The following is a 26,442-nucleotide window of genomic DNA, read 5'->3' as shown; positions in this document are numbered from 1 at the left end:
GAGTCCGCAAACAGGACCAAAAATTTGTGGATGCCCGCTAGCGCGGAATCTCGGCGCTATGTGGGGAAGCCAGCTCTCCCCATCTCAAGGCTCCGAGCCAGCACTTTCCAACTGGCCAGCTTCACCATTTGAGCTGTAACAAGAAAAGCCTCGACGCAACGAGCCAATTGATCACAAGTTTTTTCATGCCACTAATCATCAACACTCACCCACAGCAGCCATGACACTACCGCGTGCATCCAAGAAATCCACCTCCGCAACCCCATCCATAGCCGCAACTCGCCAGGGCGCACAGCAGTCCCGAAGACAGATCATCGGCGAAGCAGAAGAGCTTGACGATTCTGGCGAAGCCAACAGTGCAGGCGATGACGAAGATTCAGGGCACGAAGGGACACAAGCATCACAGAACACTTCCGATGGCCCGCTGGAGCACCTGATGGCGAAGATGGTAGAGGACGTATGTTTAGATGAATTCAGCAACTACACACTATCGTCTTCATGTTCCTATCAGTGGCCCAAAGTCGCCTCGTCTTGAGGCCGTTAGATGCATCAGGCTAATTCTGAGCGCAGCAACGCAAGCGTTACGACATGTTAAAGAAAAACGTAGGTAGGACTTACAACAACCATTACGACAATATCGAAGAGTCCATCAACATTGTATACGACACACACGAACAAGAGGCGTAAGTAACGAGGCATTAGAATCATACTACCCCATAGACTAACAGTATCCCAGGTCAACAGCCCACCAAGCGCAGCTCAAACGCCTCCAAGACCTATTCGACCAAAAGACTAGCATCGAGACCGCTATGACAAGGCAGCTAGCAAGCTTGCAAAAGATATACCATGCGCACTCTCGTGATCTGGAGGCAGTCGTTGACCGCCGACTAAGAGAGATGAAGTGAGCCCGATAAATCTAAGAACAATGAGGGTGTGCAACCTTGTCGCAGAACGGCGCTCCTATACAGAATTGCGACTTTCCAAGTCTGAGCGTCGTAGGCAGAGTCACAGCAAAACAACGACGTAGTTGTTCATTAGAATAGACACTAAATATCAAAATAATGTAATCCGATTCCAGGTATCATAAGAGCAACCCATCCAACACGTTCCAAGCACTTTGCGCTTTAGTAAATCAAAATATCGTCCAGGTAGACAGAGGCTACGCGCACCGCTTAACTCTATGCAGAGTCGGTGCCCGAACGCCACAACGCCAATATCATGCATGTTACCTCCGGTATTCCGGCAAGGCTTCACTTTCCCGCCTACTATCCTGTGGCCCACCTTGCGTACTTCGACCTGGACGTACAGCGCCCACGAGATCTTCGTCGTCATCGTTCAGCATAGGTGCCGAAGGCGCCAAGTGCAAGCTTTGCATTCTATTGAGCGGCGGTGCTGAAGGACCATGTGATGGCTCACCGTCTTCGTCATGGTCTGTAGGCGGCGCACTTCTTTCCATTTCTAGTCTTCGTCGCTGCATTTCTTGCTTGTCGTCGGTGGGTTCGACATGCGATGACGAACTAGCAACATACTCTGGTGCTGATCCTTGTGCTGTGGTGGGCGGTTGTGGTGGCAGTGGCGGTAGTGGTTTCGACTGGTCGTTGTTGTCGCCATTGGTGGATGGTTCTGGGTGACTGGGATGTATGGTATGCGAGGACTCAGTTCTGATGGTCCTTGTCTCATCATCTGTGATATTCGTAATACGGCGCTGCAAGTGCGGTACGGGTGTCATGCCCGATGACAACGACGGCGAGGAAGCCGCGCGAAATGGGGGTGGAGGATGGGCGGGAGTCGAGGAAGATGAAGATGCTGCGACATAAGGGGGATTCGGATCGTCATCTTCCGGTAACAAGGGCGCCGACGCTGGTATACCGTATTGGACCGCTCCTGAAGGTGCTGACGGTCCGGCAGTATCGGGCGGTTGAGATGGTAGTAAGCGCTCTTCTGCTCTTCGCAACCGCTCTTTCTCCGATATCCCTTGTTCTTCTTCGGGAACAGCTGCAGGTACTGGGAACGATGCAGCTCCGCCTGCGCTATGTTGTTCGTATCCAGGAACCTCGTAATACGTTGGGTCGTAATTGTAGTCGTAATATTGTCCGTTCTCGTCTTGCTCGTAATAGTACTGATCATAGCCCTGTTGAGCATTTGGATCCATGTGTCCTTCATGGGCACCATTGTTGTCGACCGGCTGTTCCTGTGTCTGTTTCTTCTTGCCATTCCTATCGCTGTCCCTGGTACCGATGACAACTTCGAACAAAGCAGAAACGATGCCCTTTTCGCGGCGAATCTGATCGGTGTCGACAAAGTTGCCTCCCCAGGTTGAGAACATGCTGCCAGTAGCATCATCGCGTGTCATGGCTGAGGTACCACCAGCTGCAGAAGGCAGATTGACAAGCCCGGCATTAGATACCATTCGGTCAAGGCCTGTCAACTTGCCCTGTATATCTACAACCACTTCGACGTAGTACTTGAAGGATATCATCGCTCCTGGGACGTTTGATATTGTGGGGAATGCCTCATCAGGCACGCGTACTGTACACTTCACTTCAGCCGTTAGCGTCCTAGGATCAACAAAGAGCGGTGCGAATGACTGGCATAAATCCTTCCGGAACAAATGACTGGATCCGGCCGATGAGAGAGACAAGCCTCCTAAACCAGTTCTCGATTTCGGGTAGTAATCTTCGGACTTGGTCTTGTCGCCTTTGCTGTTGGGTACAACAGGCAGCGCAGGATGCATGTCTACCCTTGCTTGACGATACAACGTGATGATAATGCCTTTCAAGCTTCGTATGTGCTTTGTATGGTTTACAGTGACTTTGATAGGTATTTGGTCGCCTCTGAGAAAGCCTCCCTTTAGTACATCGATCGTGGCTGTGATTGTCTTTCCTTTTAGGGTCGTTCGACTTCCATTCTGTGAGCCCGATCCGTCTGTAGCCGTGTTGATCGATCGAATGCCGTACTCGGTGCCAGAAGCGTTCCCGCTACTTCTCTGACTCTCATAGCTCACGTCGCTAGGCGAGGGGCTCCGGGGACCCTCCGTCTCCTCAACAGTATTTGTTATTTCTAAAGCGGACCCTACTGGCTGAGGTTCTGAAGTGGTAGGTGTCTGTGGAGCCTCCTCAGTTGGTCGTTTCCGCGTCGACCTAGCACGCGTTCGTCTAGATATGGGTTCCAATGAGATGACACGAGGCTTTAGCGGCGGTACGGGCGCGATATCGACCGATTCGGTAAGGTAGACCTTCGTATCGCATGACGCAGTCGGCGATATGGTAGTGGGGCGGGTCAAGGTAGCATTGAGCATGTAGGAAATTGTTCCGCGCTCAAACTGTACATTATTGTCAGCATGTTCGTCAGTTGCAGCACTGCGTTGTTGCTTACGTCAATACTGCTGGGTAAGCCTTTGGACGGAAACTCGAGTTCGAAGTTGAAGTGGTATACGCCCTCGGACAGTCTCCCCTCGCCGCAAAGCACAACCTCGTCCTCGAAAAGCGAAACGAATCCATTGCCAAAGTAACTCCCTGCCTTCGTTCCTCTCCCAGAACCGACTGTTGAACAGTAATTCTTGTAGGCGTCCCCCCGGAGTATTTGGGTTTTTGAACACCTGGGCATAGCCATGTAGAGATACAACCAAATGAGTGATTCTCAGGGGTTTGACAATCTTGATGATGACGGTCCCGCTAATTATGTCTCCTGGAGTGTAATGCCGATGCGGGTCGTCGGACTGGATATAAAACTCGGTGTAATAGCGAGTCTTGGAGGTCAAGGGCGATTTGAGCCGAGATAGAAACGATCTGCTCGACACTGGAGAGGACGGAGTAGCGGGTGAACGTGTCTGGCTGGAAGTCATACTCCGTGTACCACGCACATCATGCGGCTATCCGCAATGTCGACAATCGTCTCGGCGAGCCCACGCGACTCTACAGATGTGTCAAACCGAGCTCGCCGCTTGAAGGGCCGAGAAAGGCTGTTGCGCAGGGGTTCGAGGTGCGGGTACCGGTGTCGGGAGGCACGCGCGACTGGACGTAGGTGAATCGCGAGAATGACTCTGCGTGATTAGCCACGGTGGCAGGTGTAACAGGGACGATGAAGGACGCGATCAGGTGTCCGACGTATGATGTTGTGGTCCTGGGGCGGTCGCTTCAGGGCTGGCGCACGCAACGGCGACGCGCAACTGTCTCAGATGGACTGGGGGCTGTGGTGGTGCAACTAGACAACGTCGATAGGAAGCAACTGGATAGCGCGCACTTTTGGTCAGCATTGCGGACGACTCTGCGTAGTAGTGGCAATATGGGGCCTTCTCGCGGTCCCACGCGGGGAACAACGATGGTGATGGTGGCAGTGCTCTCTAGCGTGAGCAAAGACAAGCCGCCGTGCACGGCGCCGCCCCATGGATGCTAACTTGACGGACACAAGGCGGACAGCAGTTGGGAAGCTTGTGGGGCGCGAAGGAATGGATGGAATGAATGATGGATCAGCAGTTACGTACAGCTTGGGTTGCGCAGAATGCTTGTTCAAGAGCCGCAATGATCTTGGCTGCCAAGTCGTCAAAGGAACACAGGGTCTGCGACACGATGGAGAGACGTAGAGTGGGGACCTTTTGTATGTGGAAAAGCTTCGTGTTCTCCACAGCATCCAAAGATTGATGTTCAGATGGAGCTTCAAGAGTGAGGACAAGCCATGTGTGGAAGGGGTAGGCCAACAACTTGGGTCCGTCGCCAGCTATACAAGAAAGTTACCCGCAGAGGGAGGCACCGTGCTCACAATGCACGATGCACGCCATACGCGGATCAACCTATGCGGATCCCCGATGCTGGGTCGCTAGGCTGTGGTTGCGTTGCACACTTCTTTTCGTCTGCCTACTCGGCCTAATGCTATGCGAGTGAGTCTTCTGGCATCGCTCCGACAGCCTACTGAAGCTTGCTCTAGGTACATTCGACCAAAATATGCGCTACGAAGCTTGCGAAAGCAGCTGATGTTGTGAGGAAAACCATCAAGTATCAGTGGATTTGTTGGACAGGGCTAGCAATCTGGCACCAGATGCTATTCATGTTTAGCCATTGGCGAGGGGACAGGCCCACCGCGGCACCAGCTGGGTCTCGATCACGCCGTCCGCGTCCTAGCGTGTGATCGTTGCTAAGCTTCTGTGCCAAGCAGGTCAGCAATGCTTATCATATGCTGTTAGTGCGAAACAACCGGTGGTCACACTTCACGTTTCGAAGAGTAGAGACTACCACCACGAAAGTGATTTCCACGGCAGAAGCCGTAAGCCACGGTCCACCCAAAGCGGAACCGTTACCAATAAGTGAACAGGACCTAGGTAGCTCAGTAGACACGTTTGCTCTGCTATGGTTCTGCTCTGACCCATGGCTGGAAAGCCACTCACAACTACTGCGATTCAAACAACGCCAAAACGGAAAGACGCGCTCGAACAAGACAGAGCGCAACTCAGAACATCGGCGAGGTACTTGCAATGGCATACCATGTATTCGCAATGGTCGTTACCTAAGTACTGTTGTAATGCAGAAAGCAGCCATACGCTCCTGCTCCAAGTATCGTATATATCGCCTTCGCCACACTGAGACCTGGTATATCTCCTCACTCCCATCCTCATCTTCGACCCTTTTCTCTTCCCGCGTACCCCTCCTTTCATTCTCCTACCGTCATCATGGTCACACTTCCGCCACAAGCCAGCAACAACTACAAGGAAACAGCGAACCGAAAACGAAAGACTCCTATATGTCAAGGCAGCGATACCCCAGTAGGAAGGAAACGGAAAGGCAGGAGAATTTGTCCCGCTAAAGCGCCGGTCAGCGACCCCAAAACCTTCTCCGCTCTGCCAGAAGAACTTCGACTCGAAATTTACAGGTGGAACGCAAATCGCATAGCTATGAATCACATTCCTGGATTCGAACATGCACTCTGGCCCTCAATCGCATACGATTGCGGCATCGCTGGAGTCAGCCGCCAAATCCAGCAAGCTGCTGACGACGCCCTAATTGCACTGGACCGAGAGAAAGAAGCACGCATCTACTTACACTGGAAAGGCATCAAGCAACTGCCTCGCCTTTTGCAGTTACTTGCTCACACGTATACCTGGGGCGAGCGCTGGCTTGAAGCCAATCCGCCATTTGTAACAGATGATAGGCAAGATTGGGTGCGAGTCAAACAGTCGACCTCCCATGATCTCAACATACTTCTCTACGAGTACCTCAGCCCCACTCGTTACAAGAGTATCTTCGACGAACTTGGAAGTTCTTCACGATCGCCCAAACTCGGCACACATGTACGAAACTGGTTCAGACACATTGCTGTGAACTGCCATACTGCGGCGCCCATTTCCCTAGACGAGACTGAACGGCATCTCTTGGTCAAATTCCTTGAGATGACAATGGACAAGATGCGGAACCCACGTACGACCGGCGATATAGAGATATGTCTCATCGTCCCACGAGCTTATTCGTTTTCTTTGGCCTCTGTGGATCAGGCCAATGCGATAGATCCTTACCACATCGCGCAATATATGTACCAGCTCTTTAAGACGTTCCGCAAAGATTTCCGCATAAAATTCCACCTTCTTACGATTCTTGAAACATCAACACGCGAGCAACTTTGGACATGGCCCATCGGAGCTTATATCCCTTATCTGGATCCAGGCTTTGAGCTTATGGAAAAGGTGGATGCTGATGATTTTCAGGTCAATTTCGGCGGCATTACACGTGAAGATATCGAGACGATGGGTTTTGCTTGACTGCCTTCAATATGACTGGTGACGAGTGTAGTGGAGTGCTCAATATGACATTCTGGTGGTCATGATTAGAGTACACTCGTTTCTACCATGTCCATCCGATTCATCATTGATCAGCCCATTGAAGGCATGCAGTATTTATGTCCCATTGTGTGCACTGACTATCCAGTCATTGTGTACCTCTACTCGGGCTCTAGTAAAACTTTAGGATAGTTGGAGACTTTGTAGTTGCGAGGACTATATGTAAGGGCAGTCATGGTGATAGTACCCGTGTAGTCTGGTCTGAGCGAGTTTCGTGTTTGTCTCTGAATTTGTGATGTCATACAACATAGTGTTTCGTACGAAAAAACACAGCTTGAAATACTGGAAGAGAATCTTCCGATGACATGGATGTACCGTATTTCGATTTTCCTTATCAGGATTGACGCTTCAGATTGAATCCGAAAGGATTGCTTGGCATTGAGCTTTTGCTACGACAATGTTCATCTTGGAGCTTGTAGGCGAAGTTCCAGTGCAAAACCTCAAAGACAAATAGATCGAGGAGACTACAAGCTAGGTGAAGAGATTCTTCGATAGATACCACGAGAAGATGAGTAACCACATGAGAAAGATAGGCGCTACAGCAGTCTGAGGTCATCGAAAAGGATATAGCAGACAGAACATCGCGAGTCCCTGAACCAACTGGCTACCGGTTCTAGAAATCTGCGTGACTGGGTGGTCGTCACGCTAGGTTTGACGGATTCTTGGTGTAGAGTTGGTGGCAAGCAGGCTGCTGACTCAGTTTGCAGATTGAGAAAGCACAGACTGACGTCGCGCGCTGAACTTTTTGCGGCAACACAAACTAGATGCTGAATACTTTTGGCATCCACTCTGTCACAACCCCTCGATCTCTTTACTTTTCTCTAGGTCTTCCAGTGAGACTTACTTTGTATGTACGAATGAAGATAATGAAACTAGTTTCACTCTCTCTTCCATCTCGCTCGCTTGCTCTTGCTCGCCTCATTCCATCGCGCCTGTCTCTAGCAACTAATACAAAACATAGCCACGCCTCAACAGTCGTCTCCCTCACTCAACACAGACACTACACCCAACCTCCAGCACAACTCTCAGTCATGTCTGCACCACCGAAGCGCAAGTGGCCTCGCGGCAGAGGCGGAGGTGGCGGCGGCGGTGATCGTGCGAACGGTGCCCCTGGGCGCGGCGGGCCTACGAATCCTCGCTCGACCATGTCGCAGCAGCCAAAACGTCCTAGAGTTGAAGATGCACAGCCGAAGCCCGAGACCGGTGTCGACGTGCGGCAGATGTACAGCACTGCGGCTGGCGATGCGGCACCGAAACCTTTCTCCGATTTGAAGAACAAGCTACACCCAGCATTGCTCAATGGCTTGGATAAGATGGGCTTTGAGTAAGCAGGATTCTTTCCGCCCTGCTCTTTGTTGACGCTATTGCTAATTACCACAGGTTTATGTCTCCAGTCCAACAAAAGGTTCTCACCCAACTACCCACACTGTCCTCCGACTGCGTTGTACAGGCAAAGACAGGTACGGGCAAGACAGTAGCCTTCCTACTACCTGCGATCCAGAACCTCCTAGCCGGTAATATGCCTCGGAAAGGCAAGGTCGCCATCCTCGTCGTCTGTCCTACGCGCGAGTTAGCTCTACAAATTGCGAAAGAGTGCAACGGTGTCACAGCGTGTCTGCCTCAAAAGATGGAGTGCCACACTGCGTTCGGCGGCACTTCCCGTGCTTCTAACCTCAAAGCCTTCATGAACGGCAACCCTACCGTTCTGGTCGCTACCCCTGGCCGTCTTGACGACATCCTGGGTGAAGAGCAAGTCCGCGAGAAGTTCTCCGATCTGAAAACGGTGATCTTGGACGAAGCGGACCAGATGCTCGATGCCGGATTCGCACCTGCGGTCAAGAAGATTCTAAGGCGCATCCCACCAAAGAACGATGGCTGGCAGGGAATGTGCTTCTCCGCAACACTACCCAAAGAAGTTCTCGATATTGCTAAGATTGTCCTGTTCCCTGGTTACACACATCTCTCGACTGTCGATCCGAACGAGGTGCCGACCCATGAGCGCGTACCACAGTTCTTCTTCTCTGTTCCCACTGTTGGTCAAACTTTCCCTGCGTTGTCAGCCTTGATTGAAGAGGAATACAACAAGAACCCCACCGACTTCAAGGCCATCGTCTTCGGTACCACCGCGAACGGTGTCGGACTACTCTACGACCTATACCGAAATGCGCTGCCACAATTCAAGCTATTTGAGCTGCACAGTCGCATGTCTCAGCCTGCTCGCACGCGTACGACCCAGGACTTCAAGGATGCCCAAAGCGGTATCTTGTTCGCATCCGATGTCGTCGGTCGCGGTATGGATTTCCCTAATGTTGGTCTGGTCGTCCAGCTGGGTCTTCCTTCAAGCACTGACCAGTACGTTCATCGAGTCGGTCGAACAGCTCGTGCCGGCAAGGATGGGCGTGCTGTTCTAGTTCTCTTTGAGCAAGAAGCCTTCTTCCCCAGGATCAACAAGACGTTGCCCATCAACCCCTACCCTGTTGACCTAGTGTCACGTCTACCCTCGCACCAGGCGAACATTGACCGAGCCTTCGTCAACGTTGATGAAGTAGCCAAGTCAAAGGCATATCAGGCATTCCTTGGTTACAACAAGACCTTCGTCAAGAAACTGCAGATCAGCACAGCTGATTTGGTTCGTTTGGCAAATGATTACGCATATACGATGGGCTGCCCGGAGCCGCCTATGTTGGAGAAGTCGACCGTTGGCAAGATGGGTCTCAAGGGAGTACCAGGTCTGAGGATTGGGTCTCGAAGATGATCTATTTCATTATTATTTTGGTTTTCCAAAGCAATGGTGGCGCAGCTGACGAATGATAACATGCTTTCTTTGGAGTTCACACATAGACCACTTGGAATTAGAGATTGCGGTTGAGTTTGCCTAGCACTGTTGTTGGAAACAAAGGATAGACCATCCATTTTGGTGCACTTGTACCTAGATACCCAATTTCTTCTGTTCAATCAATTCTTGAATGCCATCTCTAAAATCATGTGTTCCTTTCACTCGCTAAAAGATTTTGTGACCTCCTCTTCGTAGCTTCTCGTTGTGCATATCTCTTGCTGTACCACATAATATTAGTAGGTGCCTCGAATGGTTTAGTTCTCATTTATCGTATCTGAGAGTTGTTTGTAATACTCCGTGTTAAGAAAAGAACAGAACGGGTACAGAATATCAAGATCAAGATAAGAACAGTTCGTAATACGTGCGGCCTGAAGTCAAGTACATTCTGGTTGACACTCACAACTATCTCTTATGACTTTGTGCCATCTTTGTTACTGCTATCTGAACACCATTCACATGACAAAACCTTGCACATCACGGTTCAGGTTTTATCACATTCCCACGGGAGCCACATCACAGTGATGTATTATCAATTCATCACTGCAACTAACGTGTCCTAAGTACTTTTTGATGGCACAACTCAAATGACAATGGCTACCACTAGCATGACCTTCGCCCAGTACCACGGCTTCCACACCTGCAGTCATCTTTGTCCCAGCATGAGCAGGCTTCATCCTCGTGCCTGCTCTTAGGTCTTCCCATCTCATGTTCATGCCTTGCATCAAACGCCGTTCAATCTCAAAATCCTCTTACCCATATGGCGCCGTCAAATGTAGTAAGAGTACATGCCCTACCTCGTGCCCGATACTCTACTCCGGTACATCCAGGATCTTTCTGACAGCGATCTCTTTGGGTATCCTGCCCTTACCCAACACTGCAGGCAGTCCCATGCAGAACAGCAACGGTATTTGCGGCCGGAGCAATGAGCTTCCATCCATATACTACTAAGGGTCAAGAGAATATCCCGATAGAGCATACGTTTGAGTTTGGTGAAAGGCCGCGTGGGCGGTTCAGTGTTTGGCATGTTCATGTCACGCTTTGAACTTTGACTGGCGGACAGATCGTTTGAAGATACGTCAGCTGTGCGGTTAGGTGAAAAGATCGGAATGAAAGGACGCAGGGCCATACGGCGACGGGCAAGGCTGTACAAGATAGACTTTCAGTAATCGCACATGTCACTTTCCCACGTTCTAGACTTTAGCTGTGTCTGACTTCAATCTTGATGGTTTAGACTTTGGCTTCATGGTTTCATAATCAAGGATTATCAGAATGCAATTTTCTTGATTGGTCGTAGAACTGTATTTCCGTAAAGTACCGGCCACAACTTGGGCTCCGATCAGACAGGTAACGTCGGGCGGGTGACCTACGGACGAAGTGAAGCAGGCTGCGAAAACGACCAGTGGGCGGGCCTCTGCCTTCGAAATACACTTCCCGGTCGGGTCATACAGGCCTGTTTGCTGGCACAGGCGCGCAGAGAACAGACACTGTTGAGGTCGAAGTTGCGGCTACCCGCTGATCACCATGATGAGCCGTCCGCCCCACGTTGCTAATCACGGAGGAGGCTCCGCATCGTGATCTGTAAAGACTCGCTTAGGAGGTTATTAATGGAACCACATACGTTTATCGACGGCTGTCTAGCCCGGATATGAGCGTTGCGCCTTTCAACAGGAGCCGAGCCGCAAGGAAAAGGATCATTCGTAATGGACAAGAGAAAGATGGAGAGCTAAGCATGTGTAAATCGGCACTCCGGATGCGGTACATGCGTGGTGACTGTTGAGTGGGGTACAATACTGGGGTAAGCTGACATGGAAGCATGGTAGCGAAGGCTCCCTCGCATGAAGACGGCATACTCGGAGCGCATTACGACGAGTTACCCGTTTTTCACGTAGTGTCCCAAGATGAGATTTTGCGCATGTTGTCGACCAGATGGCATTTTTCATCTCATTTGCGACTTTGCGATCGCGATGCAGGAGGAGTTCCGTGCGCTGGAGTTGAGATCGAAATGAGGTGTCTGTGGTAGTTTGTAGAGACCCTTCTGGACCACGAGGGCAGCAATGCAGCGTCGACAGCGTACCCCTAGGGTGTCGGCCTGTGGCTTGAGTGGTTGAGCTGAGCTGCACCTAAGAGCCAGGGTGTCGTTTGTCGAGTTTCATGCGCCCCTAGTGTTCGGATCAGACTGTGCCACCGTCTAGCACTCGATAGGCTGTGCAGCACGCCCCGGGACATCTTCCCTAGGCATACGATAGCTGTTAACCACCGGCTTGTAGAGTACTCGGCGTCGACGAATCTGTTGTTTCACCGGCGCGTTGTACAGGCGCCTACATGCTGGTGACTTTCCCAGTCGTTTGTCGCAACAGGCGTCAGATTTCAGATGGGCACGGCGGGCAAAAGCAACGGGTTTCAGATGGGCGTCAATGGCAGCAGCCTTACCGTGCACGCCCACTGCAAACAGCTGGCTAGTGTAATTGCCGGCACGAGGTTGTCCCTGGGCCAGATGGGACATGACGTGCGATCGATCAGAGGGAACGCGTGCTCGGACCGCCTCATTGGCCACGCTTCCTTGCTCCTTCCTTGCAGGTGCGTTTGCGGTGGCAGCCAAGGAAGGTGCGCTGCAGCTGCCTCCAAGCCTGCCTACTTGCTCTCTTGTCCTGCCCGCTTTCTCTCCGCCGTCGAGCAGCAGGCTAAGACTCTCCTCTTCCTGTCTTGTTGTTTCATCGCCCACTTCGCGTCTTCGAATCTCTCCTGCCCCAACCCTCAATTTATTTGCTATCAGAAGAAAACGCACACCGCCCTCCCGCTGCAGATCCGGCATTACTGTCGTCAGAGGTTACTTTTTAGCGCCCTTAAGCGAATTGCTCCGCTGCCTCATCGCATCAGCACAGGTTAGATAGCAGCCTACACCCCCTCAAACGAGCTCCTTTCTCACAAAGTCACGTAGAATTGCATCGCGTATGATAGGCAGTATACTCCCTCCGACAATTGATAGCCCACACCTTACTGTCGATATAACTATACACTTGGCCATCGTCAGCGCAATCTTAGTCGACACCGCACCCGCCGACCGTGCTTAGTCGCCTCGAAGGACCCATTTTGGATTTCTAGACGCGACTTCACGCGTCAAAGCGTCTGGAGAGACTATACAAGGCTGTTGGTGCCCTTGTAGCTGAGTCTCGCCATGGCTGCAGCGCGTCGACAACCCTCCATGCAGATTTTTCAGGACCCTGTGCAACCTCACGACCACCATCAAGTCAACGCCTTTGACCCACGCTACCTCGACGCCTTCACGTCCATTACCGACGTGTCCAACAACTCAAACACGCTTCTCACCCCTCCCGCGCCCTTCACCGCCAAAGGATCCCCCGCAAAAGCCGCCAAGTCTCCAGCTCTCCTCCACCCAGCGCCCTTGTTGAGAAGGGCCTCAACACCGTAAAGATACCGCCGCCGCAAGAGCAGTGGTTTCGCACCGACGCGCCCACCAAGAAGGTCCAGACCGCGTCTTCGCAGGGCTCACATTCAATGGTCGGCGATATCCAGTACTGGTCCGGCTATCCGTCTCATATGGACAAGGAGAACGCGTATTACTCTGGCCCCGTCATGTCTGTCATGTCAGCGGCAGAGCCGCCTATGAAGCAGGGAAACAAGCGACCACTGATGGACGCTGCCCCACTACGCGACCGCACCAATATGAACATCAGCAAGAAGCAGAAGTTCGTCAAGGACATCAAGATTGAAGAAGTAGACGGTCCACTACCCAACCCAGACCAGATGCCCACCATCGAAGACGACGGAAACAAGCCTTCGTACAGCTACGCGATGCTCATTGGCATGGCCATCCTAAGAGCACCGAGCCGCCGATTAACCCTCGCCCAGATCTACAAGTGGATCTCCGACACATTCGCCTTCTATCGCAACTCACAAGAGACAGGATGGCAAAATAGCATCCGCCACAACCTCAGCCTGAGCAAATCGTTCTCTAAGCAAGAGCGCCCCAAGGACGACCCTGGAAAGGGCCATTACTGGGTCATCAATGCTGGGTTCGAGAAGCAGTATCACAAGGTCAAGCCTGTCCGTCGACCGGCTCATTCAGAATCTCTTGCTTCGGCATATACTAGTGATCTCCCGCGTCCGTCCACATCCATGTCAGCTAGCTTCCCACCCATGAGCTCGACAAAAGGATTTGACTCGAGCAAATTTCCGGAAGAGGCCGAGCTGCCTTCTTCCGAGGCTACCATCCCCTGCTCCGACCCGGCTGCTCATGATGGACATGATCCTATTAGCATGCCGCCGCCCCGTCAACTGCCGTCTTCACCTCCACCAACTGACATCCACTCCTCACCGCCTCCACCTGTCTCGCGATCCCGTTCGGTTCGTGAGGACACACCGCCACGTGCCCCACACTTCCCACCCAACAGCCGCTCGGGCGGACGCAGGCACAAGTTCAACGGCCTTGGTGACAGCGGCTACTACTCATCCATTGAATCATCCGCGACCAAGGGTAATCCAATGGGACCTCTACTCACTTCAGAGGCGGATCTCGATCGCCCTAATCTCAAGCGAGGACGCGCTGAAGAAGAAATTGCTCGCATACGTGGCTCTTCTTACGACTCTCCCACCAAGACCAGGTCTCACGCGAAGCAGCCTGTCATCTCGTCGCCGGTTCGTCAGGGTAGTAAGGTCCTCGACCCTCTTACCCCTGCTATCGTCTTCAAGCGTCCTGCCCTCCCACCCGCTTCCGCATCACCCAATACCAACCTACGTAACCACCGTAACAAGATGCGAGAACTAGTAGGCGGCTCACCGGACAAGAGCCTGGCTATGTGGGTCGACACTTCCTTCCTCGACAACAAGGCTTGGAGCCCGGCTGTATCAATCCCCAACGAAGAGAATGTCAACCTTGTGGGCCATGGCTTCGAGAGTACCTTTGATATCTTTGGAGATTTTGGCTACAACGAGAGTCCGCTAAAGCGATCTGCTAAGCGTCCCCGTCTCGAGCGTGCTGTCACCACAAGTGGTGTCCTCGCCGACATTACTGGTGCTAAGGGGAACATGGCCAACTCCCCTACGCCCAACTGGAGAATGTCGTCCTCCTTCCTCAACATCCCAGACCTATCACCTGCCAAGAAATTGTCGCCCATCAAGGCTCCCATATTGAAGTCTACCACATCTACCCCTCTCTCCAACTTCGCTCTTCCCCAGCCAAGCAAAGAGAACACACATTCGGGTCTTACGCCTCCTCAGTCCTTCCATGTCCCTGCGAAGCCGCAACAGCAACAGCAGCAGGACGATGAAGATATTTTCCATCTGTTGCACAGTGACGAGTCTGAGCCAGGTATTGACTTGCTTCAGGGTTTTGAGAAGATAGGAGCGCGGACGTTGGCTGTCGCACCTAACGGCTCGCCACAGAAGAAGGCTGCGAGACCGGGCTTGGCCCGCAGTTCGACCACTCGCTTCTAAGCAAACCACCAATATTCCGTTGTCACTGGCTTTTGGCTTCCATCTCAACTTTTGCGCTACCTCTGGATCTCATCACCTGGATCTGGACGCTTCTTTCTTCGCCATTCTCGATACCCCTCATCTTGCGACTACATCTTTTAGCTCTTACCCCCCTGGTCTTCCATATCATGGTCCTCTAGATCATCACTTCGACACCTCCTACTTTGCATTATCCATTGGATAACTCCGCCTCACGATGTAACGACCAACGATACCCACGATAACAACGGCTGGCCCTCCTACTCTTAACGTCTAATTTGGCATATATTCTCATTAGGCGAGGCGTTGCAAGGCCACATGGGACGTACATATTGCGCCTATCACTGTGTCTGCCATAGTGTTTGGGTTTCTTGTTTCTTTGCAAGCGATGCAAGCGTAATGATATACTAAGGTGGACGCTGGACTTGAAAGGAGAGTCATTTTTACATGGCATAATCACGACGTGGACGAGAACCAGAACATATCTAAACGTAGCGGATATTATAGTCTTTCTTGCTCAGCGAATTGAACATGTTTCTTGATCCTTAACATTATGTCTATCGTGTTTCCACTCCAGTTCATGAGTTGCTTGGCTGCGCAATTACAAAAACTTCGCGTTTTCTTCAACGTACTATACCCCGAGCATAGTTGTAGTTAGTCTGCCTGGCTGAATAGAGACTCCAATAGCAGAACCTATACTGCAAACAATGGCACACATCCGCATCCCAAAATAACCAATAGCACCAGTCGTGGAATTAAATCTCCGCACCATTTCTTTTCTCTCAACCCCTCTTATCCTTAACCGCCTCTCAACGAAAGCCCATTCGTCCCAACAGTATCGTTCTACCCGCAAAAAGAACCCACCTTTCCTCACCTTAGAGCAAGATAGCCTGCCTTCGGCCTATCGGTCCTCCGTGTACCTACCCAAGGTTCGGGACACTAATCACGATCGGCCTTGCTGCAGGTGCACCTGCATATGCAACTTACCTCTCTAGCATGTCGTTTACCCCACAAACGGACTACGCAGCTAAAGTCTAGGGCATATTTTTTCGGCACTTTCGGTAGGTCGATGTTATAGCGTCCCATGGGATTGTACACATTCGCTTGAGTGATCGACTAGAGATAAACAGTACTAAGCCTACGCCAGCGGGGCGGACGTGCGTACGTGCATGGTCAGCATGGGCTATGTACATGCCACATACATACCCGTAGTGCATACCACATACATACCCGTAGTGTCCCACAGCAGAACGTCTGAATTGAGCAGAAGAAGTAACGTGTTGTAGCAACGTGGTCTACGCTTCAGTGTCGCACTGTTCGTATACGCAAGTGCTCTCATCTGAACCTTGGGTTGTCCATCTATCTACTTTGAGGGAGCCGGAAGTACGCATGGGGCACTTGTTGTAATTGTACAGTTCGTGCTTCATCATGCATGCTTCCTTTCCATGCATCAAAAGAGGATAGAAGTAGAGGCCGAAGATGCATGTGTCCATGGACATATACACCAGTGCAAAAACATACAACAGCGGGGATTCGCCAGTGGTCACCCACCTGACTACTAATCCGCCGGTATCTTGCTTAACTAGGGCTGAGCGAACGGGAAGCCGTGATCTCAAGATCCTATGGTCGTATGTGGCAGTCATCAGAATTTCAGATCTTGAATCCTCAGAGAGGACCCATGTGGCCGCGATGCGCAGGGACTTTGGGTGTAGACACCTCCTAACATAGTACACGATGGATGGCATGGATACTTCAGCTGCAGTAGTACGTAAATAGCTCCATAAAACGTTCATATCTACATCTCCTCATGTCCGGTAATCACCATTGATAGTGACGTATTCATGACTGAAATCACATGTCCAAAAGACAGCTTCCTCTCCTTCCTTTTCGCTCAGCCTAACTTTAATCTCCAAATCTTCTGCCTCTAGGATCTTGGCTGCCCTGTTCTCATCGACCAGCTCCGGCTCACCCTTGACAAGCAGCTTTAACTCCTCACTACCGTCCGTGGGTACAAAGCTTACGCTTGTCTCTTCGGGAACAACGGAGTCGACACCTTCTGCGTAGCCCGTCGCGCACAGGATACGGCCCCAGTTTGCGTCCTTTCCGTACAAGGCTGTCTTGACGAGCGGTGAGCGTGCGATAGTGGAAGCTACGCGGTGTGCATCCTTGTAGGACGCGGCATTTGTCACCTTGATAGTAACAAACTTGGTTGCACCTTCTCCGTCTCTGACGACTAGCTTCGCCAGGTCAATCGAAAAATCTGTGAGGACTTTTTGGAAAGCGGCAAAGTCTGGAGAATCAGCGGAGTTGATGGGCTGTCCACCCGCGGCACCGTTGGCTAGAATAGCTACTGTGTCGTTGGTAGACGTGTCGCCGTCGATGGATATGCTGTTAAAAGATTTTCCGATGGCGGAGACGAGCGCTTGACGGAGTGGGTAAGGGGCGACGGGCGCGTCTGTGCATATTATGCCTAGAAGAGTGGCCATGTTGGGATGGATCATGCCTGCGCCTTTAGTCATACCCGCAATGTGATATTCTTGTTGGGTGCTTGGTAGGGTAAATGTCTTTGAGACGAGCTTGGGGAACGTGTCAGTCGTACAAATTGCGCGTGCGGTGCCTAGCCAGTGTTCGTGCGTATCTCCGAGATTGTAGTATGCAGTCGGTATCTTTGATGTGATTTTGTCAATGGGCAGACGTTGGCCAATGACACCGGTACTCATGACAATGCTTCGGCTTCCTTTCAGGTCATCTTGACCGTTCTTGTCTTGTATGAAGCACTTGTCGGTCTCTTTGCCCATGGATATAGCATCCTCGATACCTCCTCGTCCCGTCACGGCATTGGCGCATCCAGAGTTTACCACCACAGCCCTAATTCCCTCGCCCTTCCTCTTTTTCAGCATATCCCTGCTAACTGTAACTGGAGCTGCCTGAAATTTGTTTGTCGTGAAGACGGCTGCTCCTGCGCATGGTGTATCGGATGCGATGAGGGCAAGATCGTCGAAGCGGGTATTGGAAGCCTTGACACCAACATGGGCACTTCCAGCCTTGAACCCGAGCGGGTATGTGCCCGAAGTCGGTACATACTTCTTCTTCGCAGGTGGGATCACGCCGTCACCTGGCGCAGCATATGTTCGTATTTGCGAGGTGAAGATGCGGTTTGTACGGGTAAGAAAGCGTGGGTTGGTGCGTGTGAGGGACATATTGAGTAACATAGAGCGAGCAATCGGTCGCACTGGATGGAGCCGTCAGATATGTCGTTTGTAAAGTCGCTGTTTGCGACAATCGCGATGATGCAGAAACTCTCGTGAAGACAATGCTCAACGGAGCTCAATAGTAGAATCCAACATACCTGAGGATATTCTTGTGCCCTTTGTCTCTTCTGACTCACTCAATTGACGTCCTGCGCCCTATGAGTCTTGCGATGGAAGCTGCCCAAAAAGTTCAAGGATGCTACCTCCCGCCGTTATCGCTCCCCGCCGATCCCCACGCGAGCCAAGTCGAGTCAGGACCCTTGCGCGTCTAGAGCAACAACGCGCCCAGCGTCGAGCCCAACAAATAACAGACGAGGATCGCGTACCGCGTCATCACAACACGCTCCTTTTGCGCCAGGTAGGGTGCGACGATGAAAAAGATGGCTGCTGTAGGCAGGCTGGCGGGAATTGACATGCGCAGGCCGCGAGCAAGCTGGGCCAACAGGACGTAGCAGTGCCCATCCAAAGCTACGGGCAAAAGGCTGTCGCCGCTGTAAAGGACGAGAAACTGGAAGACCGTAAGCAACAGAGTGGAGACTAGCAATGCGTATTCGATGCCGTCGCGACGGCGTTGGTCGATCTTGTTGATGTAGGCGTCGAGTGTGCGTTCGACAACAGGGAGTAGTGGCGTTTTCTCAGAAGTATAGGACATCATGATTGCTAATTTTTGGATTGACGAGTATACAGTAGTCTGGTTTACGAGGCCCTCTACATGTTATATCCTATCTTCGCGCTTGGGCGGTACATTCAATGTTAGATACCAATGTTGGTTGTCTTGGAATGCACCATGTGAAACAGGCGGACCCAGTTGTTTGACATGGCATCTTGGCCTCATACTCGGTCTCGGTCTTGTTTCGTCAGCCTTACTCCCTTGAAATTACGGATGACGAATAATGAGAACCCAGCGTAACCAAAACATTATAGGCTGTAATAATTAACATTGGCAAGGCATCCGGGAAGCGCCTGCTAAGGAGCTAATATGCGAGCAGTTCCTTGTGTGTATCAAGCTGCGTAGAGCAAGTAGCGTAAACCTACATCTTTGACAAAGTTTTCGCATGTTTGATCTTATCAAAATAGCCTGGTAACATGACATGTTGTTGTACTTTGGCCAAGAAGCGGCTGTTTCGCCAACATTGCGTCACCGTGAATGTGTTCTTCCACCTGCCATCTGCCATTCGACATGTTCTCTTTGTGAAACGAGATATGTCTGCTTCGGTTGCTCCTGGTGTCTCGAAATAGTATGCCCAAGCAGATTTGCCTGTCGCTGATACCACAAGTTCGCCAAGTGCAGTGTGAAGGATAGAGTCGCATTGTTCGTTGACAGCGTCTGACTATGACTGCTGTCCTTTTGTTGGTCTCCCACCAGCTGCAGCAAGTCGTATCTCTTTGATAAGCAGAACCGAACACAACCTGATGAGCAGCGGGAGCCAGATCCACTGCTTCGGAAGTCCACTATTACTGTGTCCTCGTAGAGGTTAGTATTCTGTGCCGTGTGACAAACCACTTTGATCGTATCGGATATATAGAATACTCTTCGTGACTAAATCATTTTCCACACAGTGGAAAGTATGCTTGCTTCATAACATTTCGCACTCTACACCTCGTGGTGACATCTAGGATATGTTGTCTCTGTAAGGTAAAGGACAGAAAAGAGGAACACAGAGAGAGAACAAGAGACTAGAGAGCAGGAGGACGATGCGTCAATGGCTGGACGAACATCTCCCTACAGCGCAAGTGTGTACACATAATTCACAAGGTACGTCATAGCTTCGAAAAGATCAGTTGCCAGAAGTCCCACATGCTTCTCATATTCCACAGATGCACACAATATGTCAGCTCTTTATCTCCTCGCATGCAAGCGCGGTGAGAAACGTGGTTGAAAAAGCTCGTGCACTGTTTCTGCGTTTCAGCCACCGAAAATCACCACGAGCAAATGTCTTACCTTGGTAAACCCTTCGGATGAGAAAGCCGCAAACAAAGACCACGAGGAGAACATGGGCGTTCGGAAGGCCATGCTCAGCCCCAGCCTTATGGGTCGGGACGGGTGGAAGGACGAACAAGGAGACACTACAAATAGCGCACCTGCGCCACGCTAGCCGTCCTGAGACACCAAACATCGGTGTTGAAGTTTAGGCCTTCCGACTTCTTAGAGCATATGTCAATTTGACATCAATCAGCATGCTAGTCGTGTTGATCTGGTCTTTTGCGGTGTCTAAGTAGATGAGCAGGTCAGTGGTACTTAGATATGATGACATTTGTTCGATTGGGTTCTCGTGTTCGCATGTGCGTAGGGAAGTCGGTACTTTACGATAATCTATGCGCGCAAAAGAAAGGTATGTCATGTTCATGCGAATGCAGGTGTTATCATAAGGAGAAAATAATACCTTCGATATCGTGTGTTGTAGTACGTAGGTATGAGCCCCTCTTCTGTACTCAGCAGTATAGAAAAGAAGATACAGCAGCTATTGGCTTCACCATGCATCAATCGCTTCCGAAAGCAGTGTTGTAGGACTGTGTTCGGGATGATTTGCGTTTCATCATTCGACCATCGGGGACCGAGCGGATTGCGTAAATCGATAATAATCGAGTGGTCAGTGTAGTGGCTGTCTTCGAAAGCACGGCTAGGCGGTGCTCGACCGTGCTTCATTGTATTCTACAAAGGCGGCTTTATCTGCTTGGTTTCATGTCCGCGTTCTATATGCGATGCAGGAGACACCTCGTCGACATCCTTAATTCTACCGCCAAAGATACGGGACATAGCATGGCCATATCTTTTACAGTCGTTCATTACTATTTTTAAAATAATTTCATTACTTCATCTTAGCGAAGATACGTCGCCTTCGAACATGAATTCTTTCTTTAATATACCCCATGTGCGGGCTCGCGCAGATACACCAACACCAATAATCTCAACCCTCGACGCCAGCACTCCGAACACACCATCGACTCGACCTTCAATACAATCACAGTCGTTAGCGAGAAAGATAGTCATGGATACATCAACACCGTCATCCCCATCAGCACAACCCACACCAAAAGCAGAAGGAATGCCTTCCGGGACGAAAGTTGGCCTCGCAATGATACCCGTTATAATCGCCCTGTGCGCAATCTGCCTCTTCTCGGTTTTCTGGTGGCGCAAGGGAAAGGCGCGGAGAGCAAGTCAAGACCTGGAAACGCCACCTCCGGTCCCAGAGAAAGACTACGTCACACGCTTACCGTCGCTAAACAGTGACCGGAGAGGAAGCAGGGTATTCAACATGGCCGCATTTAGCACTCACGTCTATGATGGTCGGTACAGAGAAGCGCAGGTTCTCGGTCAAAGCAGAGAGTTCATTCGATCGATAGATCCAGATCAAGATGATGACCGCGAGATGCTGAGGACACCGCCACGCAGCATAAAGTCAGAAAAGGTTCACTCCGGTCGAGATTCGCCAATTGATGGGTCAAGCCCATTCCGACTAAAGCGTGATGACACAGTCAGAAGAAGCTTGGGATCTGAAATATCGGAACTGTGGCCATCACCACCGCCAACAGCCTGGGTCAGGCGGCAAGGCATTCTCGATTCGCTGCCGTCATCGAGATTTGGCCGGGATATGAGTCGGAGATCACAATGCAGCGCTGACTACAAGCGAAGGAGCGATGCAAGCTCTGTATTTTGAGCTACTGGAGAGGCGTTTTGGTTAATAAGTGGTAGAGGGGCGGAAATTAAAATTACGGTAGGTCTTTCCTTATGACTGGACGACTTCCGTAATGGTTCACTATACCCCATAGATTGCAGGCGTCCAGGTTGGGAACACCTTCATTCACTCACTTTTCTCTGTAAACATGTTAACAATTGAATTATTATGTTCTGGTCAATAGACACACCCTATGCTTTTGTTTTGGCCACCATGTTCTCAAATGAGCCCCGGCACATGATCTCTTTGGTCTGTCTGGTTCAGCATCTTGAGGCGTTATGCCTGCTGACAAGGCCTTGCTCAACCGTGCGCGCGTATGTGCGCATCTTTTAAGTCCACCCTGGCAGTATCCGTAACATATCGAAGGCGTGTTCGCCTTGAGTTAAAGTAAGAGTCTATATTCGCACATCATTCTCCTTGTCATGGTGCTCAGTCACTGGAAGCGCATCCTCTGCAGCCGCAGTTTACGCATTGGATTTCCTGGTTCTCCGTGAGCTGATCCCTGGGGACACGGCAGATACAGGTCGATCGGAAGTTTGTCTCTTTGGTCTGAATGCAGCGTGTGCAGCACAGCTGTTTCTGAGTTAGCTTCATCTGGGTTGGCAAGCTGCCTGATTGGAGTTGACTTGCCTTCTCGTAGCCTTGCTTCTTCCACTTGGCAATCAACATAGCGTCTGCATATCCGTTCTTGAGCAGGTAGTCGTATAGCTGCTTGCTGATAGCCTCTTTCTCGTAGTATAGGTCGTATATGTAGCGCGAGCGCTGGTGGGTGATCTGGAAGATGGGCCACGTCATTTCGTACTTCTTCTTGCCCTCGTGGGATGCGTTCTCGGCATCCTTCATCTTGTTCTGAAACTCCAGGAGTGTGTCTTCAATGTCATCGAAGCCCTCTGGCGGGGCCTTGCGTGAGGCGCGTGCGGTGCGGACTGGAGGCATGTCCGGGCTGGTGGTGAAAGGTCGACGGTCACAGGTTTTGCGCAAACGTGAACAAGAGCAGCTTCTATGGCTGTATAAGCGGTCGAGCCTGAAATATACTGCAATGACGTTGCCGGTGTTGGTGGTTTCAAAGAAGAAGCGATCGATAACTTCGCGACTGCGCCGGGAGTAAAATCCGCGCTAACGTCAGGTCTTGGCACTCCACTCCACCCGTGAGCCGCATCGTCACTGCAACTCAAGCTACGAGACGACTGGAAGCTCTGCAACACCGCTAAAATGGTCATCAACCCCACCTACCTCGCTCAGCGCACGCGCTCATGTTAGTCGAATACGCTTACGGAACATTGGGGGAACACAAAGGCTAACGCGGCCACAGCGGTCAACTGGACTGATGCGAAGAAGAGGGTCATTCACAGCTACCGGGACTGGCTGCGGTCGGTACGTTAACTCGCAGTCTTGAGAGGCTTATTAGCTGGAATCTGGGGCTTAGGATCTGGGCATGTATAAGAAAGAGCTGGAATGAGAGAAACGCGTGGCATGCAGAGAAGCGGGCATCAGCATCGCAAAGCCAGGAACCTGGGCTGACAATGATTACGCAGGCTCCCGAAATCCAGACCATGTACTCGCTGAACTTGCCTGTATCCACGCTTCGGACGAAAATGCGGCAGGAGTTCGAGCGGCATCGATACGTGAATCAACTAAAGACGGTAGATGTACTGCTGTTCAACAGTCATCAGGAGTTCCAAGTACACCATGAACCAATACGTTTGATAGTCGAAGAGGATATGCTAACAAGTGTACAGGAAACGCTCAACTTCTGGAAGCAACTGTCGCACGTTCTCAAGTACTTCCGTGCCGAGGAGGAACCCAAGGCCCGGCTACAAAGCAACTTCATCAACGGCTTCCTGGAGGTACGTTTATCTCCTGAGTACATCATCCGGAGTTTCCAGATACTAATGCGTGCGTAGGGTCGCAACTGATTTGGCCATTACTACCAGAGTCCGAGGACAAGCAAGAACAAAATTCGGTGTATATAGCTGAAGTCAATACCAATTTCCTTTCCTTTCGCCGATGAACTATGCTACCCTTTAACGCCAACAATGCAATACTATCATAACACTCGCGTCGCAGTATTACTCCTCCATCTTGTTGACAAAGTCATCTCGTGCAATGGTGAATTTCTGCTCGACGACATCGCACATGTTCATAAGATCCTCAAGACCCTTCTCGAGCACAGTATATACACTGACACCGTCTGGTTACTTGTTAGCTGCGTGGTCAGGAGAGGCTCGTATCTATGGCCTACCGTATGTCTGAATACGCAAGTTCATCTTAGCTTCTGAGGGATGCGGGATAGAGTAACCACAGAATTCGACGTCGGGGCTAGAAGAACATTAACTATTTGCCTGCTTGTACAAGAAGATCCTAAGCTTACTTCTTATGGATTATGTATCTTAGCGCGTTGCCCAGGGTGTGGTCCTCGCCATCGAATTGGAACGATGCAGCCGTCTCCGTCGCACCAGATAGCTACAACAAATTAGACAAATATAGTTACATACTCTACTCGATCTAACGTACAACTCTGATTCTGTCACGGTCGACTGCTGGATCAATCTCCTCGTTGTTCTCAGATGTAGGGTCCAAAATTGGAACTTGAGTTGGTTCTTGCGTGGTGCCCGGCATCTTATGCTACTTCTTGCTATTCGTGGCTAGTTGGTAATAGATGAGAGATGACGCGCTGTGTAAGTGAGAGATAGCGCGCTGAGTTGGTGTTTTCCTAATGTTGATCTTGTATTGGGGGCGTGACTTTGCGATATCAAAATTTTGGGGCAGACTTTGGTTCGGCGATTCGTTGGTTGGCCAGACTTTTTCCAACCCTATATCGCTTGGCGACATGACGTGGGGCGTGGGGAAGCCCCTCTGAATCCGCCTCAACTTTTTGTGCCTTTCCTCCTCCATTGACAACCCCAAATCCCCCGAAACATATACTTCGAACAATACCGCCACAATGCCGCGAACCTGCTGCCTCAACCGCGACACGAACGAGACGAAGATCCAGGTCTCGATAAACCTCGATGGCGGCGACCTCTCACCTTACGAGCATAGCGACTTCTGGGCCGCCTACGACAAGCAGAATCTCAATGGCGAGGGTGAGAAGGTTGACAAGGACCATGCTACCCAGAAATCGGCGTCCCAGGAGATCTCTGTCGACACGGGCATCGGCTTCCTAGACCACATGATTCACGCCATGGCCAAGCACGCTGGCTGGAGTCTGCGCATCCGGTGCAAGGGCGACCTGCACATTGACGACCACCACACGAGCGAGGATGCATTCTTGGCGTTAGGCACAGCCTTCAAGAATGCGTTGCAGGGAAGCACGGGTCTTGCCCGTTTTGGACACGCATACGCACCGCTCGATGAAGCGCTATCACGGGCCGTCATCGACCTGTCGAACAGGCCATACAGTATCATTGAGCTGGGTCTCAAGAGGGAGAAGATCGGTGACTTGAGCTGCGAGATGATTCCCCATTGCCTACAAAGCTTTGCGCAGGCGTCTGGCACCACCCTCCACGTTGACTGCATACGCGGCGACAACGATCACCACAGGGCAGAGAGCGCCTTCAAGGCTCTTGCGGTTGCTATCAGGCATGCGACAACCGTGGTGAAGCAGTGGGAGGGTGAAGTTAGGAGCACAAAGGGCGTGCTTTACTAAACACCAGTATAACTAGATTATACCAATTCAACATCCAGAATTACACGGAGCATCGTTGTGTTGCACCGGAAGCTCATGTCCAATCTTTTCAAAACATCCACAAACAGTCCGATCACTTGTCTTCCGTACACTGGGTACTTGGCTGTCACTGCCAGGCCTGATTGGTCCTTGTGACCTTTTTGGACCCCGGATCGTTCACGACAACGAGCACTAAAATCATACATTACGCCTACAAAGAATCAATCTCTTAGCAATTTAGATGGTTAGAACTCTTGAATTGGTTTTAGACACCGTTACTGGCGAAGATCCATGACGGTAGGTAGGTAAGAACCTGTTTTTATTATGGTCAAGAGATAAATACACATGTACAGCCCAGGGCCGAGCCTACACGCCTTGAAGCTCTGCTGCGGATCGATCATGCATGAGAGGAATTCCACGGTTCGGCTTGGTTCGGTGCCAGTTCATATGGGTAAGGGGCGGAGCAGGAATGTTTCAGTCGCAATGACAGGTTTGCTGAGCAAGTTGTACATTGGTCTGTAACACTAAAGATAACTACGACGCCTGTGTTACCGGCGATGTCGTCACACATTTCTCTAGCTACGTTAATGTCCAGTGTCTATAGGAAGCGCGGGACACACCCATAGGGGTTCAACGTCGGTGACGTTCAAGAAGGAGAAGGACGCGATGCGATGCGATACGACATGCCGCGAACCAGACTTTGCCTAGCGGACTAA

The 26,442-nt window shown here is 51.1% G+C and overlaps 11 protein-coding genes across 11 annotated transcripts; 6 read left to right on the top strand and 5 right to left on the bottom strand.

The window, feature by feature from the left end:
• Positions 1 to 220: 220 nt before the first annotated feature.
• Positions 221 to 905, top strand: ALTATR162_LOCUS10612 (uncharacterized protein; the record flags this gene model as incomplete). Its single annotated transcript, XM_043318249.1, has 3 exons — positions 221 to 457; positions 571 to 683; positions 737 to 905. The coding sequence occupies 3 exons, from the start codon at positions 221 to 223 to the stop codon at positions 903 to 905; spliced, it is 519 nt and encodes a 172-aa protein (XP_043174184.1).
• Positions 906 to 1,225: 320 nt separating this feature from the next.
• On the bottom strand, positions 1,226 to 3,606 carry ALTATR162_LOCUS10611 (uncharacterized protein; the record flags this gene model as incomplete). The annotated part of the gene is made up of 2 exons (XM_043318248.1): positions 1,226 to 3,322; positions 3,376 to 3,606. The coding sequence occupies 2 exons, from the start codon at positions 3,604 to 3,606 to the stop codon at positions 1,226 to 1,228; spliced, it is 2,328 nt and encodes a 775-aa protein (XP_043174183.1).
• Positions 3,607 to 5,662: 2,056 nt separating this feature from the next.
• ALTATR162_LOCUS10610 (uncharacterized protein) lies at positions 5,663 to 6,745 on the top strand (the record flags this gene model as incomplete). The annotated part of the gene is made up of 1 exon (XM_043318247.1): positions 5,663 to 6,745. The coding sequence occupies one exon, from the start codon at positions 5,663 to 5,665 to the stop codon at positions 6,743 to 6,745; it is 1,083 nt and encodes a 360-aa protein (XP_043174182.1).
• A 1,109-nt stretch (positions 6,746 to 7,854) lies between these two features.
• ALTATR162_LOCUS10609 (uncharacterized protein) lies at positions 7,855 to 9,578 on the top strand (the record flags this gene model as incomplete). Its single annotated transcript, XM_043318246.1, has 2 exons — positions 7,855 to 8,147; positions 8,204 to 9,578. 2 exons carry the CDS (start codon positions 7,855 to 7,857, stop codon positions 9,576 to 9,578), a joined length of 1,668 nt encoding a protein of 555 aa, XP_043174181.1.
• Positions 9,579 to 12,834: 3,256 nt separating this feature from the next.
• Positions 12,835 to 15,113, top strand: ALTATR162_LOCUS10608 (uncharacterized protein; the record flags this gene model as incomplete). Its single annotated transcript, XM_043318245.1, has 2 exons — positions 12,835 to 12,959; positions 13,043 to 15,113. The coding sequence occupies 2 exons, from the start codon at positions 12,835 to 12,837 to the stop codon at positions 15,111 to 15,113; spliced, it is 2,196 nt and encodes a 731-aa protein (XP_043174180.1).
• Positions 15,114 to 16,936: 1,823 nt separating this feature from the next.
• ALTATR162_LOCUS10607 (uncharacterized protein) lies at positions 16,937 to 18,331 on the bottom strand (the record flags this gene model as incomplete). The annotated part of the gene is made up of 1 exon (XM_043318244.1): positions 16,937 to 18,331. One exon carries the CDS (start codon positions 18,329 to 18,331, stop codon positions 16,937 to 16,939), a length of 1,395 nt encoding a protein of 464 aa, XP_043174179.1.
• A 319-nt stretch (positions 18,332 to 18,650) lies between these two features.
• Positions 18,651 to 19,037, bottom strand: ALTATR162_LOCUS10606 (uncharacterized protein; the record flags this gene model as incomplete). The annotated part of the gene is made up of 1 exon (XM_043318243.1): positions 18,651 to 19,037. The coding sequence occupies one exon, from the start codon at positions 19,035 to 19,037 to the stop codon at positions 18,651 to 18,653; it is 387 nt and encodes a 128-aa protein (XP_043174178.1).
• A 3,451-nt stretch (positions 19,038 to 22,488) lies between these two features.
• ALTATR162_LOCUS10605 (uncharacterized protein) lies at positions 22,489 to 22,995 on the bottom strand (the record flags this gene model as incomplete). Its single annotated transcript, XM_043318242.1, has 1 exon — positions 22,489 to 22,995. One exon carries the CDS (start codon positions 22,993 to 22,995, stop codon positions 22,489 to 22,491), a length of 507 nt encoding a protein of 168 aa, XP_043174177.1.
• A 276-nt stretch (positions 22,996 to 23,271) lies between these two features.
• ALTATR162_LOCUS10604 (uncharacterized protein) lies at positions 23,272 to 23,975 on the top strand (the record flags this gene model as incomplete). Its single annotated transcript, XM_043318241.1, has 5 exons — positions 23,272 to 23,314; positions 23,372 to 23,433; positions 23,595 to 23,741; positions 23,799 to 23,906; positions 23,964 to 23,975. 5 exons carry the CDS (start codon positions 23,272 to 23,274, stop codon positions 23,973 to 23,975), a joined length of 372 nt encoding a protein of 123 aa, XP_043174176.1.
• A 153-nt stretch (positions 23,976 to 24,128) lies between these two features.
• Positions 24,129 to 24,678, bottom strand: ALTATR162_LOCUS10603 (uncharacterized protein; the record flags this gene model as incomplete). Its single annotated transcript, XM_043318240.1, has 4 exons — positions 24,129 to 24,250; positions 24,302 to 24,378; positions 24,431 to 24,522; positions 24,574 to 24,678. The coding sequence occupies 4 exons, from the start codon at positions 24,676 to 24,678 to the stop codon at positions 24,129 to 24,131; spliced, it is 396 nt and encodes a 131-aa protein (XP_043174175.1).
• A 325-nt stretch (positions 24,679 to 25,003) lies between these two features.
• Positions 25,004 to 25,708, top strand: ALTATR162_LOCUS10602 (uncharacterized protein; the record flags this gene model as incomplete). Its single annotated transcript, XM_043318239.1, has 1 exon — positions 25,004 to 25,708. The coding sequence occupies one exon, from the start codon at positions 25,004 to 25,006 to the stop codon at positions 25,706 to 25,708; it is 705 nt and encodes a 234-aa protein (XP_043174174.1).
• Positions 25,709 to 26,442: the final 734 nt, after the last annotated feature.

This window comes from Alternaria atra (genome assembly GCF_907166805.1).
Source record: "Alternaria atra isolate CS162 genome assembly, contig: 34, whole genome shotgun sequence".
Lineage (NCBI taxonomy): Eukaryota > Fungi > Ascomycota > Dothideomycetes > Pleosporales > Pleosporaceae > Alternaria > Alternaria atra.
This window is presented reverse-complemented; position numbering and strand designations above follow the sequence as displayed.